Consider the following 15,485-nt stretch of genomic DNA (forward strand, 5'->3'; position numbering starts at 1 on the left):
CCCTTCCAGAGAGGGGGCGTGGTCAGACACAGCTCATTTACATATTTAAAGCTACAGACACATAAAACAGCCTGTTCTGAGCAGGGCTGAAATAGAGGGGTTTATAGACATGATCAAATACAGGATCAGAGTGGATTTACAACAACACACTTCACACACATGACATGAGACTTATTTAATGTGATACAGTATTATTTGATAATAAGCACCTGGATCATGAATCAGCTTTTTGTCGATTCTTATTTCCCGAACCTTAAAAGACTCAGTAAAGTCATATAAAAGAGGAAGTACGTGCTGCAGACCTCCTGCTGTTATGGTCCAGAGAGGCTTATGTACAGGAATAAAGTGCACATTTGATCCAGTTCTGTTCTAATGAGATCATTCCAGGTGAAACTGATGGTGTTTCGTGTTAAAGTTGGAGCCGTCTGGAGGTCATATACGGTCTCTCCAGCCTCTGATTCACCGCTGTGTCTCTGATAATATCCTGCTGTGGCTGTGATAATGTCCTCTCCACATCCTGCTCCACGTTAGCCGCTCGAGCTCCTGCACTCGCAGGTACTCCTCCGTCTCCTCGTTCTACAAATCTGATTCTGTCCGTCTGTTCTGTAAAATCGAATTCTCTCTCTCCGTCACGCTGCTCAGCTGTTTCCTCTGCCGTCCTTTTTTTTCTCATTCCTTTTCATTATTTCATCTGTAAAGTTCTCCTGCTTCACCTTTTACCCCCTTTGATTCTTCCCCTGTTCTTTGATTTCCCCTCCTTTGTCCATCCGTGTTTCTCTTCCTATAATTTACCTTTCAATCCTGCCTCGAAGCAACTTTCATCTCTTTTCTTTAATTTGTGATTTTGATGTTTTATGTTTTTTGCATTTGTTTTTGTCACAGCTGCTTTGACGTATCTTTTCATATTTGTAGTGCTGTCTACGTTAACCTGTTGATCACGACTGATTAATGTCTTAAATTAATGCATGACTTGTTTTAATGCATTAATTAGATGCCTTTTCGTCCCATCCCTTTTAGCACACTGTTAGTAATCCTTCATAACGTCTTTCTCTGTCGTCACAGTGAAACCTCTCTGACGGCTCTGCAATTTAATTATCAGACGCTTTGACCCAAAGCGACGAACATCAGAGAGTAAGAACACAAGCGAGGATCCAGAGAGGCGGAGACAACGACAGGAAGTGCAAACAAACAGCTTTAAGTCCCATTGGACAGTCAGGTGCTGACAGGAAGTACTAGTTGTTTTTTTAATATCATCATTCGTCTTCTCGACGAGCCAAAAGTCATCTTCAGGTTTCAAACATTTTGCTCCGTCCTCTTTCTGTCTTTTAATTCAGATTTTGGAGGAGTTTTTTTGCCCAGATTCCTCAGTTTATTTCAAAATAAATACATGTTTGTAGCCGAAAAGGAAATAAAGTACTATAAGTCTTAAGACAGTAAAGAAGTTTTCAAAATAAAAGCCTGGAATAAACTGTGAAATAGCAAGATTTTTCGTGATTAAGTTTTGAAATTCAGAGATTAATCACGATTAAAAGTTGAACTCATTAAACTGTCCGACACCTCATTGAGCTTTTTATATGCTGATTTTATCCATTGTTATTTTTTTTATTATATATAATGTTGGTTGTTGCACAGTGTCCTTGTGTGTCCTGAAAGCTGTTTATAAATAACATTTATTATGATTATTATGATTATGATGATGATTTGACAGCACTCCTATTTTCACGTCTAATCTTTTCTCTTTTTGTCTTTTGTTCTTCTTACTCTGGGTTTCTTTCTTTTAGTATTTTGTTTCTCTGTCAGTTTTTCTCTTTTGTCCTTCACTCTCGTGTTCTCCACTACATATCTTTACATCTTTCTTCTTGACCTCCATCGTCTCTTCTCCTCTTCCTCGTATTCTCTTTCGATTGTCCCCTTTCCTCGTCATCCACCCGACCTGCCTGTCGTCCTTTCAGTCAGCCTTTCCTGCCTCCTGCCTTTCTTTCAGGCGGTGCCGGTTCATTTCTCTGCGTGCTGCCATGATGTGATTTCAATGCAAATAGCGAGAAAACACAAATGGAGAGAGAGAGAGAGAGAGAGAGAGAGAGAGAGAGAGAGAGAGAGAGAGAGAGAGAGAGAGAGGGTGGGGGGACCAGTAGACGGAGTGAGGGCGAGGCAGCGAGCGACTTCCATTCTTCTGATTTCCCAAATGCATAACCATCTATCACTCCTGCAGAGAGAGTGTGTGTGTGTGTGTGTGTGTGTGCATGTGTGTGTGTGTGTGTGTGCGTGTGTGTGTGTGTGCATGTGTGTGTGTGTGCGTGTGTAGATGGATGCCTTCACTCCTGCAGCTTGCTCAGCTGCAAATCACTGTCAATCACATAAAATCCTGTCTCCAATTTCTGTGGATTTCACGATGAAACATTTGCACGTCTACTTATTCAAGCTTGATGCACACACACGTAGACACACACACACAGACAGACCACCTGTGTAGGAATTTAAGACTATCTCCTTTGATAGTGGAAGTAATATCGGGCTGGTAAATGCAGATTCTGCGCTCCGGCGGCTGGAAGCGAGGCTCCCCGCTGTAAAGACTTCACAGCAGCAGACGTCACTGTTTTCTCTTTTTCATCTTCGTCTCTTTTCTCGTTCCCTCGCTCGGCGGGAAGCCTTCGCAAGTTCTCTGTCTCTTGCTCGGTCCAATTTAAAGACATTTTATTTACTGTGACTGACGGAAAATGTGCAAAGATGAGCAGAAGCGGTTCATCGAACAACAGACAGAACGCTGTCAAATCAGAAGTTGTAACTTGTATAATTTCCTGCTGATTCATGAAACTGAGTGAAGGCTTCAGAGTAAGTGAAGATTATTAAAGTGTGTTTCAGAACACCTGAAGTATCTGACGATGGCTCTTCTGGGTGGGCTGACACAAACAGTTGGATTTCAGCCTCTGATTTTCTCTTAATGTGAAAGTATATTAGCGTCATAAGACAATTAACGTGTTTCTGCTCAGGCTCGTTAATTCAAACTTCAGATTGTCAGTTTGACTTTAAGAATAACGATCGATTCCAGCTGAAAATATTCAGCGTCGTTCTAAACAGCATGCTCTGTAGAGTTTATACGTTTGGAGAGGAGAAAGCACAATTCAACAGTTTTTTGTTAGCCGACACTTTTACCCAGAGCGACGAACATCAGCGAGTCAGAAGACAAGCGAGGATCCAGAGAGGAGGAAATGCAAACAAACAGCTTGAAGTCTGATTGGACGCTCATGTGCAAACAGGAAGTGACCAGAGGAGGAACACAGCAAAGACAGCTGTGTTCCTGATCGGCATTCAAACCATCTTCAATATCGTCATCGCCAAGATCAAACAAAAGCATCATCATTTGTCGTCGTCATCGTGAAGGTTGCAGGTGTTCATAAAGAGGCGGGTCTTTATGTTTTTCTTAAAGGTGCAAAGGGACTCGGCAGACTGATTGGAGTCTGGCAGTTTCTTCCACCACCAGGGGGCGACAGAGGAGACGAGTCCAGGAAGATTCTTTGGACCCTGTAGTGAAGGTCGGATCAGTCGAGGAGGGAAGGAGTGTAGAGTGTTGATCAAGGCGCTGGGAAACAAAGGATGTCCTGGAGGTTTGCACTTATTGTAACTGGATCGGACAAATTAAATATTTTCTTTTTACCTGCGACAAGGGAGACAAGGTTAATGAGATTTTTCAGCCAATTCACAGAGTATTATACCTGAATGCCATGAATGTCTCCGGGGAAAGCAGGTGGAGAATTGGATGTCTGACTTCTTCAATTAGAGCCATTTCTGCTGTTAATGTTGTTCCCTTGATTGTTTTTCAGCTTCTCTTCGGGCGCACCGGAGGTTTGAATGAAACGTTTTCGGAAAAGGTTGTCGACATAAATGGACTGAGGTAATGACGAACCCAAGGGAATCTCTTAAAGTTTGGACAAAAGTTTGCAGCGATTGCTCGGCTTCTAAATGATTGGCTGCTGATTTAAACAAAAACAAAAACAGATCATTTAAATACTTTTAAATCCTCACTGTCCAGAGTAGCTCTCCATTTACCGTGCAGCTTAATAACAAAGTGTTCGAACATGTTAGGATGATAATTTAATCGGCTCTATAAAGCCCCTAAAAAATAATACCAATACAGCCCTTCTGTTTTCAGCCGTGGAGCTCCTGTACTTCCTGTTGCAGCTCGGTCGCCAGCTCCTGCAGCAACACGTGTTGGTCAGAAACATGCATGCGTATAAATGGGTTTAGTTTCTCTTTATACGCAGCAGCTTCTACCATCAGTGTGTGAATGTGGAGACGTGACCTGCGGTGTGTGAAAGAGCTTTAAAAAGACTAGAAAGTAAATATACAAGCTCAAGTCTATGTAAGATAAATGACGCAAATGAGAAAGTGTAAAATCCTCCTGCAGTTCCTGGAGTGTCCACTAGAGGCTGGCTGCAGTACCTGGAGTGTCCACTAGAGGCTGTCTGCAGTACCTGGAGTGTCCACTAGAGGCTGGCTGCAGCAGCACAGGAAGTCACATACACACCCATTCAAAAAGCCTGTTTTTACAGCAGACATGAACATGTTTACAGCCTGCTTCAAAAAACCAAACAGGTGTGATTAGCTCATGACTCCATCCACACTGTTTGAATGTTTTGATGACTCATTGGATGAAGGATGAGAGTTATTCATTAAATACACGTGATGGTGTTTGTTTGTGGATATGAGCTTTTGTAGTTATACATGTATCAGAGTGAAAACCAGTAAGACCAGTGGAGTAAAGAAGAACAGGTGATTATTCTTATATTCTAATGTTAGCTAGTTGATGCTTCTGCAACACAATCTGAAGCTGTAAAAGCAGGTTTAGCTATCAAATTATTCATGCTGCCGCCGTTTGCCAAACTTGTAAATAATGGCCGACTTACTGTGTTGATCTCAGAACAAACTCTCCCTGCAGCAGGCTGAGTGTGAGACGAGCTTCGGCGAGAGAAAAGTTTAGTGACACGGCGCCGGAGAGAGGAGCAGCCCTCAGGAGAAACACGCCGGCGTGAAGCGAGGACAGCTGTGCGAACAAAACAGAGAGAAAACACAAGGAGCCAGACCTCCTCCAGTCACACGCCGGGAACATAAATAAGTGAAAATCACTCCAGAGAAAATAAATAAGAGAATAACACACTGTCTCTGTGGGATTTTGGTAAAGAACAGTCAGATTTATTTTTTCATTCAGTCCATCATTCTGACGCCTGTCGTCCAGAAACTTTCAAGACCTTTCCAACTAACAGCGCCAACTTTTCAAAAAGTGCTAACATTCTTACGTAACTTCGCAGGGCAGCTAAGTTTAGTAAATAATAAATAATAGCTTGTTTTGTTGTGATGATGGTTGGTAACCAGAAGGTCGCTGGTTCAAATCCGGATGCGGACAAATTCTGTAAATCGATCTCACTGGAGAGGTGCCGGTTCACTTCCTGAGCACTGCCCATGTCCCCCCCCCCCCCCCGCTCGCCGTGTGCAGCCCCCTCACGCTGACATCTCTTCTTCATGAGTGCATGTCCACACGATCCTGTTTGTGCACACGTGTGTGTGTGTGTGTGTGTGTCCACAATAACAAAGACCAGGACACACCCAGAGTGCTCCAAGACCAAGATGAGTCCAAGACATTCAGGGACTGTGACCGAGGCAGGGTGAGACCTGGTTAGTTACCTGGTTAAATGAAAAAATAAAATAATAAATAAAAAAAATAAACCAATGACAAACGATCATCTCGTATACAGGGGGCGTGTCCCTCACTTAGACCGTAACACCGGGAACATTGCAGCCGTAACCGAGGGATAAAAATCAAACTGTAAATGAATTAAAGTCAAGTAAATTCACGTCTACAACACTCATTTCAGCTTATATGTGTTGCAAAGTAAAATTGAATTTCCCCTCACAGGATCAAATCTTCTTCTTCATAACACTAAAACACCCACTCATGGACTCGGTGACCATTGTATTAGACTAAAACATTGTTCAGTTTGGACTCAGCATCATAAAGCTGCAGACTCTGAGCTTTCAAAAATGACTTTAACCCAAAAGCTGAACTGCATTAAATCATGTTTTAGTTTGTGGCAATGACTCCACCACTCAACTTTTATAGCCTGCAGCTTGATTCTGTGTTACAGAAAGTCAGCACAGACAGTCAAGGACCGGTCAAGTCTGAGCACAGGGATCACAAATCAGAAAAAAAACATTTTCATCTGTCTGACCAAAAACTGAAAAATACAAGTTTTCTTTATATCAACGCATTTCAAATTAAAATCTAAAATTCTAAATGTCTAATTTTCAGCACACCTCCATGTTTGTTTCCTCCTGCATGAATCTACCTCCAGCGTTCTCCGTAAACACGTCATTTAGGTTTTGGGACAGTTTGATTTATGCCGTCCTCACTCGAAGGTTAGAGGTGCTCAACAAAAAAAAACACTATTAATAATTTAATCTGCTCAGTTATTGTTTGCCGCCTGCTGCTGCCGCTCACTGTTGCATCTGCAAGGCAGCAAGAAAGAAAATACATGCATACTTAAGAGCAACATCAATGCAGTAGTTTTAGTCACAATATGGGGATGAAATATTCCCCCAACTCTTTACATGATGAAGTGCAGATGAAGAAACTGGAGCTCAGACTTGTTGGACGTCCTGTCAGTCCAATAAAGCTCCGATCATTAGTTTTCTTTTATTTACAGGAATGACTCTCCAAAAGGCTCGAACGGCACTAATATAACCCAGAGGTTAAAGGTCAGGGAATGGATTAGCTGAGGTCACACATAGCTGCTCCCACCTGTCACTCAAAGAGGCCACGCCCCCTAATTCTACACCACTTTAAGCATTAATAAAATCTAAAAAGGTGAGTTGTTACAACATTTAGACCATTTTTTTATTTCTGCTGTAAAGTTGGACATTTTAACATAGAGCTCTATGGAGACTGACTCACTGCAGGAGACAGACTCTAGTGGACACTGGAGGAACTGCAGCTGTAAAGTTGGACATTTTAACATAGAGCTCTATGGAGACTGACTCACTGCAGGAGACAGACTCTAGTCGACACTGGAGGAACTGCAGCTGTAAAGTTGGACATTTTAACATAGAGCTCTATGGAGACTGACTCACTGCAGGAGACAGACTCTAGTGGACACTGGAGGAACTGCAGGTGTAAAGTTGGACATTTTAACATAGAGCTCTATGGAGACTGACTCACTGCAGGAGACAGACTCTAGTGGACACTGGAGGAACTGCAGCTGTAAAGTTGGACATTTTAACATAGAGCTCTATGGAGACTGACTCACTGCAGGAGACAGACTCTTGTGAAGGAGTTAATTAATTATTATTTTTTTAAACTAACCGTGGTTGCAGGTGACTAGAAGACGAAACAGGCGACATCTCAGGTTGAGTCTTGGTCTTCTGCATGTTTCACTCTGACATTCAGTAGAAGCAGACACACACACACACACATGACCTCCACATGTTGAGTCGTCCTGTAGATCCAAGCCCATTTACTTTACACTGTGACTTCCTAATTTAACATCATGTTGTATGGAAGAAGAGTTGAAACGACAGAGACCCACACTATAAACTCTCCGTCACCACACGGCGTGCCTCCAAAGTCTTCACCCATAGTTCATAACAACATCATTATAGATTTCATGCTGCGTTGACTCACTTTAGCTGCTGCTGACTTTCATCTCACACCGTCCAGATCGAGCTCTGCACCTCAGGATCAGGCGGATGTTTTACATACGGTACAACACCCACACACACATTAATGCACACCTCAGGAGGCCCTGGTTATGTGTCTCTGAGTGTGTATGGAGCGTGTACATTTGCATGTCAGTCATGTATGTTAAATGTATCTCAGATGCCGTTCCTTGCAGATTTGAATGTTCATGGAGATGTTTGACTCTTGTCTTAATGAAGAGGTTTTAACTTCCTGCATGCTGACCTGGCACGTGTCATGCATTGTTAACCTGAGTGGCAGAATCACAGGGCTCGTCCTCCCTCTGATCGTCCTCATTCAGACAGAGTGGCGTGTCTGAAGAGGGCTCAGTCAGTCTTGGGAGATCAAAGTTATCCGCTGTCCGAGGATTTTAAATCGCTGCCATCAGGCTGCAGGTTCAGCCTGCCAGCATGCAGGACAAAGCTGACATTACCTTTCTAAATAACCTGCTGTGTTGATGCTGTTTCCATTGGTTCCATATCTACTTCCTTATTGTCCACTCTATGTGGCATGCTGATTGGAGGCTGTATGTTACTGCTGCCTGCACCACAAATTGCCCTCTCGCAGGGATCATAAAGACAACCTTACACCTCAAACGCCTCGGCTGCTTTCGAACCCCCCCTGGTGCGCCAAAGCTACGCTAACATGCTAACTGATTGGATGAGAATAGATGATGGGCTAAAGATTACTTAGCAGGCGTTGCCATCTCCGTTGTCATGTGGCAAAACTCTGGTTTAACCTTTTTAAGAGTCGCCAGCTATTTGTGATTCCTATGATTTGAATTTGAATTGTTGTTTTTAGTTTCATAGTTCAAACGTTTGTATTTGATTTTGATCTCAGTGTTTAGAATAAATTGTGCTTTTGTTTTACCTTTAGCAATACATGTGCAGACTTTACAGCCAAGACATTAGTTCTGTTTTAAAGCTCTATTATTTACGACTGTTTATTGTGACCTTGCCCCCCCCCTCCCCCCCTTTAGCCCCTCGATCACAGCTCCATGGTTCCGCTGTTGCTGGCAGCTCTTTTGATTGAATGTGGACAGTGGACAGAACACGAATGCAGTGAACTTCACTTTCTCATTGGGATAATAAACTAGGGTGAGACTGGAAGAGACGAGAGGGGGGAATGCTCGGACTCTGCATAATTGATTTCTAATAAATAAGTGATGATGTAGAGGTGAGGAGGATACGGAGGCTCGTGTCCTGATCTTGGCTCGGACAAACACCGCCTCATGTTAATGAGACATTGATTTCTACATCACTAAATAATGGAAATATTCATTAGCTGTCAGCATAGAAATACATAATGGAGGACAAGAGCGAGAGGAAGAGTTAGAGCGGTGGAGGAGAAGCTGAGGCTGGATGTTTGATTCTCAGTACAGGTCGAATAAAAGCTGTACGGATAATAAAAGCAAAGTAGTGCAATGCAATATTTAAAAAGAAACTAGCAAAACTCCTGCTGAGAATTCTCCCCAAATGTGACAGACGCTGCAGTCACATATTATTATAGTGCGACTCATTTGCATCAATAAAGTTAAATTCAGTGATGTTGTGTCTTCGTCATTGAGATAGAGCATCACGTCAAGCTTGATTAAAGCTGACAGCCTGAATTCAGACTTTTTACTGCTCGACATCACGTTGTAGTTCTTGAGCGTGGACGCTGCTGTGACGCGTCCATCAATCTTTATTTTTACTGCAGCAGTTTATAAGAAGTGTTATCTGGAGGCGCTTCACAAAGACACAAAGAAGAATGAGATAATATTTCTCTGTGTTTCCGGAGCCGGCCTCTAGTGGACACTCGGTGAAGTGCAGGATTTTGGCTTCATTTTTGCAGCTGCGTGCCGACACACGACTTGCTCGATACCGACGTTGACGCCCTGTGCACTCGTCAGGAACATGGAAAGTAACTAATCAAACAAAGTGTGTTTTTAACAAGCTGTTAACGTAGACATTATAACACAGGCTCTTTGAGATCGACTCACTTTCAGAGGCGAGCCTCAAGTGGACACTGGAGGAACTGCAGTATTTCTTCATCTTTTAGCCTTTAAAGTCCCTGAAATCCTCAAACGTACAGTAAGCCGTTACATTGACTTTATTTTCAACAACAACAAAAACGTTAGCTTAGACTTCACTGAGCGTCTCTTCATTGTTGTCGGAGAAGAAGCAGCTGGTGTGAAGGCTGTTGGATGTATTGGACCGCTAACACCATGGAAAACCTTTCCGTCTGTCTGAGGGGGACTTTGGCAGGTTCAGCCCAGCCTCCTGCCAGAAGAGCTCCTTGAAATTGAATTGAGTTGAACTGATTTGAAGAAGATGGCAAAGATGGCACCAAAGCAGAAAGAGTATGAAAGCCTTTTGTGACGCACATCCAGACAGACTCACTGTTCAGCGTGACGGCCGAGACGAGACGCTTTGAGCTCCAAAAAACCGAAAAGGCCAAAACTTTCCCAACTGACCGGCTGGAATTTGACTGGATTTAACACATCCTGTCACGCTCACCTGAAAGGGAAGAGGACAAATACCAGGAGGTCAGGAGGGACCTGTGAAGGGCACCAAGCGGAGACGGGTGCATGGTTGCTTTAAATCTGGATTTCTGGATCCTCTGAAGGTGGAATCAATTTTCTTTCCTTACTTTTGATTTAACAAACTCTCGTTTAATAAGACCTGTAAATCAATATTGTCTCCAGGAGAACACAAGAATCAACGCTGGTGCATAAAACATCTGACAGAAACAAGAAGCGTGTGCATGATTCAAAAGACACATTAGCCCGAGTTAGCTCCTTAAATGTCCCAGGTGGTGATGGGGGGAGGGGGGGAGGGGGGGAGGAAGGGATCCCCCTCTGTTCTGTCTTAGGAGGTCGTAAGAGAAGCGTTGCAGAGGGGAGACGGGATCAGTGGAGCACAGCGCTGTGTGTTGGTGTTTATGTGGAGCTTCTGCAACACAAAACACAAAGTGAACACACATGTGAGAAGGTCTGTTCACACACTTAAAGTCACAGTAACAACACCTTAAAAAAAACATCCACATGTGACTATAGCATCCATACAAACTGTACAGCCAAGTTCACTGCAACAAGCAAATTAGAACAGCAGCATTTCTTTATACACTGACTCATAATGAGGTGACTGAAAGGACTTATCTGTCAACAATTGTATCTATGACTGGAAATATATTAGTTTTAGCCCATTTTAATACAACATGTTATAATAATGAATCAACAAATGCAGTGAGAGAAAAAAGGAGAGCTCGAGTTCCAGACTTCATTTAATGTTTCAACTTGTGTGAGTCAGAAGAAAATATCCACAATCTGTAAGGAAGAGTCACTGTTGTGTTACACAGACGGATCAGGAACAAACACAAACATGAGTCAGTGGCTGTGTGGGAGAGTGAGAGAGAGAGAGAGAGAGAGAGAGAGAGAGAGAGAGAGAGAGGTGGAAATCCTATTAGACAGTCAGACCTTGAAATAGAAATCCTATGGTAGTAAAGTGAGCGGGCAGCGAGAGATCTCATGACACACCCAGGTAAAGAGACACGAAGTAAGAGACACGAGGACAGAGAGAGAGAGAGAGAGAGAGAGAGAGAGAGAGAGAGAGAGAGAGAGAGAGAGAGAGAGAGAGAGAGAGAGAGGGAGAGGGAGACTGAGACTGTGTGTGCCTGTCATCCTTGCGGAGGGATCAGGCGTTAGGACCCGGGGGGGAAACGGGAGATTCTAAAAGGCTTAAGGACAGTAAAGCTGAAGGACAGCAGATATGGGAAATTGAGCGTCTGAATGTTTCAAATTAAAAGTCTGATTTCCGGTAATTAAGAGGTCCGTTATTATTCACTTTCTGCCCCTGTGTGTGTCTGCACTATTGCTCAATTGATGTCTTTATTTCGAATATATTGCTTGTTAATTTAAAGTGTTTAAGATAGAAAATGAACTTTGAAATGTTTTATTTGCATCTTCAAAAGTAAACGCTGCTGCTCGAATTAAAAAGTCAGACACACACATGTCGATAACTCAGATTATTTTTCTTTGGTTATAAATTCACCTTCCTTCTCTTGGTGGATAATCTCCAGACATTTCAGGACTGGCTGCCCCTGAAATCGTCCTGATGTGCTTGTCCACACATGCACCTCAAAGTTGGAAGATTTCCCATGTTGGACAGTGGAACGGGAGGGAGACAATTCATAATATATGTAAAATAGATACTGTGGAAATCAGATGAATTCCCTATCTGCCGCTGTTGGTAAACTTCCTGCTGCTTTCACCAGCTCACCCTCACATCACCCTGACACTTTCGGAATAACAGAAATGTTCGGTTAACTTGATCATGTGTTACAGACATAGAGCAGTGTGTGATCATCTATAAGGCTGCTTCATGCTGGTGGAGAGAATCTGTTTTCTTCGTCTATTGCTGTTTTATTTTGAAAACTCGCGATCGGAAGTTGTGCACGCGCTAACATTCTTGCCCTTGACGCGCGTGTCTGGCGCCCGGACTCTGTGCGCTCTGCTCTCCATTTCTCTCCAACTCCACGTCAGTCTGTCAGAGACCGTCTGAGCGCGCGCACAACCACTGTGCCGCTCTTACACACACTCTGTAACACACACGCGCGCGCACACACACACTGACCCGCTGTGTGGGTCGGACCCGGAGCTGAGGAAAGGAAGAAGGAAACTTCTCTTTGAGTCTTTCTGTCGCTTCTTGTCCACCAATGAAAGGATTTGATTGGACTTCAGTCTGTTTGTGTCGCCGCTGTCCCGGACCGAGGAGATCCAGTTCAGGGACCGGACGGGAGTATGTTCCAGAATCTGCACCACTGAGAAACAAGTGAAGAAGAAATAGAAGATAGAGAAGGATGGATAAACGGAGTTACTCTCTCTCTTTGGCGGAGGCTTTCCTCTACTTTGGACTTTTGGGATTTACTGCGGGACAATTCTTCCCAGGTAAAGAGCTCGGTTTGGTCTGTGGATCATGTTTCTATCTTTGAGCGTTTTGGTGCTTTTTGCTGATTTGAATTGAAGGTTACGTCATATCGGTGAAGGTAAGAGCACGTTGGTTTGTGCGTTTTGGCGACTTGGAGCTCCGCGAGATGTTCTGTGTGTTTCTGGACATTCAGGTGCGTCTCTCCTTCTGTGTACCGACAAGTGCGCACAGAAATCTTCACATGGGTTTAAGGGTTTTTTTTTTTATCCTGCATGTTGCACTGTTGATATATAAGCTAAACCAAACCATGGGTGTCAGGTGTGTGTAAAGTGATGCCGTCACGCGCCTCGCTCAGCTGCTGATCGTTGTCCTTTGATTTGATGCTGAGCGTCGGGCTGAGCTCGTCTGTATTCCGCTGTGCTCACCGGCTGCTGGTGTGAAGTTTTGGATGTGTTTCTGTTCCGTGAAGCGTCCCGTGCGCGTGCTCTCCTCCTTCCTGCTGAGTGTTAAACACTGACTTGGTTGTGTTGTTAGATTTGTCCGTTTTTGCTGTGAGCTCGCTCGCTGCTTGTTTGGTGGAGAAGTTACACTTAAAGCAGAAAACAATCAATAAAAGCATCCTCTAAACAATTCGTGATTTTATCAGGAGTCATTGTCGCCTCAGCAAACACGCACGCGCATCATTGTGAACCAGTTTTGCGAGAGAGCTCGCGCAGGTAAATGATCGTAAAAGTCCGGTCCCTTCCAGCATGTTTGTAGCTCTTTATTCAAATCTAACTGTCGTCCCAATCAAATGATGCACACTGGTGTGTTTGAGAATACAACAACTCCATCTGAAGCTGTAAATGCACGTGCAGGAGTGAAGGCGTCGGGTTCCTCTCCCGGTCCGCTGCAGCAGCAGCTCTGCTCGGCGGGGACGCAGCAGCAGCTCGCGCTCCTCCGGCACTTGTTACGCGCAGCAGAGGTTTTCACAGTTTATTCCTCCGCTGTGGTTTGAAGCTTTGTGTCGAAACAGTAGTTGGTTCTGATGATCAATGATAAGACAGTGAAGCTTTCCAAGCAGAGAAAACGTCTGAATTACAGCAGCGTTTTTAGGAAGTTTGCTCCACAAGCAGAACTCTTCATGGCCCGATGAAGCAGAAATGTTTTGAATTAAATTCAGGATCCAACTAAAATGGAATCGAGCCTGTAAAACATTCAGGGATTGTTCCAAACATTCACTGAATGACGTTGACTTAACTGTGAATGCAGCAGCCTTTCCCCCCACACAGTCGACATTAAAGCCAGATTGTGTCTCTACTTTATGAATAGACAAATAAATGTGACACTTAAACAAGAGGAGTTGTTTGTGTGCTTTCACGTCACTCATCAGAAGACTTCGTTTAGTCAAGTTGCCTCGTGCCTTCAGGAGAGACAAGTTTGGATGTTTTCGTTTGGCTGCAGCAGCAGCAGCAGCAGCAGCAGGCTGTGTCCGCTCTTCTCACGGCACCTTCTGCTTGGTATTCATGACCTGTGAGGCTGTAAAAAGAGGCTACTTTGAAGGGAAGACTGGCTCCAAACACACAGCTCTCTCTGGCCCTCTCTCTCTCTTTGGCTGCAGCTCCGCGGAGCCTCCGTCCCTGTATGTGTCCGTGCGTAACGGAGCGGCGGAGGACAGGCCTTAGTGTGTGTGCTTATTTGGTGGAAAAAAAAAATCACGTTTTATTGTAGGTTAATATGTGGCCAACGTTGGATAAAAAAAAAAAAAAAAGAAACATGAAATCAGACCAGGCATCATCTCCAACTTATGAAACACACAGCACGTATTCTGTGCACGTTTCTTTTTCTCAAGGCAAACAAAGCTTCTCTCTTTTGAAATAAACTCTGCAACACGTTGATAGTAAATTAGGTGTGTGTGTGTGTGTGTGTGTGTGTGTGTGTGTGTGTGTGTGTGTGTGTGTGTGTGTGTGTGTGTGTGTGTGTGTGTGTGTGTGTGTGTGTGTGTGTGTGTGTGTGTGTGTGAGAGTTTGGGAGACGCTGAGGGATGTTTCGCTGGCTGTTGTTAGCTCCGGTGCCGTTAGGGGGCGACAGCGGCACACCAGATCACTCCTCTCTCTCTCACACACACACACACACACACACACACACACACACACACACACACACAGAGCAGAGTGAGTCCTGCACACTTTTTGTTATCTGCTGGGTTTTGAGGGTATAGAAATGTGAAGAAGCAGCCTCAGCTTTAATGATAATAGACACAGAGCCAGTGATGAAGGAGGTGATCTCCCCCTCTGTCTGGTCGGTTTGTAGACGTTCTCTCTCTCTCTCTCTCTCTCTCTCTCTCTCTCTCTCTCTCTCATCCATCCTCACATCAGAGCTCGTGAGTGTGTGTCTGCCTTTTGAAGCAGCTCAGTTTACTGATCATGTTGCTTTCATCACTCGCTTTGAGGGGGAAACTTTCAGCCGATAACCTCAGAGTCTGAAAAAAAAAAAGGAAACTGGCACTCACAGATTTAAAGTATCTGACTTTGACTCCGTGCCTCGTCTTATTTGATTTATCTTGTATCAGTGGACGTAAATAGTTTCCAAAACTTGACTTTAACTTTGAAACTGTGTTGAAACACGAGAAGACTTCTGACAGTGTGCAGCAGGAAAGCTCGAGTGGAGACATGTTTGACTCCATTGAAACTGGTCACTGCTTCATTAAAAACAAATCAGAGAAGTCAGAATACACTTTTTACAATGAGATTGTTTATATATATATATATATATATATATATATATATATATATATATATATATATCAGCCAGATGAGTTCATGTTTTTTTATGGTCTGTCCCCTAGTTTCTTGTCTTTGAGCGCATGGGGT

At 43.7% G+C, this 15,485-nt stretch overlaps 1 protein-coding gene across 1 annotated transcript in view; it reads left to right on the plus strand.

Moving 5' to 3' along the window:
* Positions 1–12,109: 12,109 nt before the first annotated feature.
* Positions 12,110–15,485, plus strand: part of ptprt (protein tyrosine phosphatase receptor type T) — a 203,878-nt gene continuing 200,502 nt past the window's right edge. The window contains 1 exon segment of the mRNA XM_079342479.1: positions 12,110–12,653. Within this exon segment, the coding sequence (XP_079198605.1) occupies positions 12,566–12,653 (88 nt within the window). The 5' untranslated portion in view covers positions 12,110–12,565.

The sequence above is a fragment of the Symphodus melops genome (genome assembly GCF_947650265.1).
Source record: "Symphodus melops genome assembly, chromosome: 4".
Classification (NCBI taxonomy): Eukaryota; Metazoa; Chordata; class Actinopteri; order Labriformes; family Labridae; genus Symphodus; species Symphodus melops.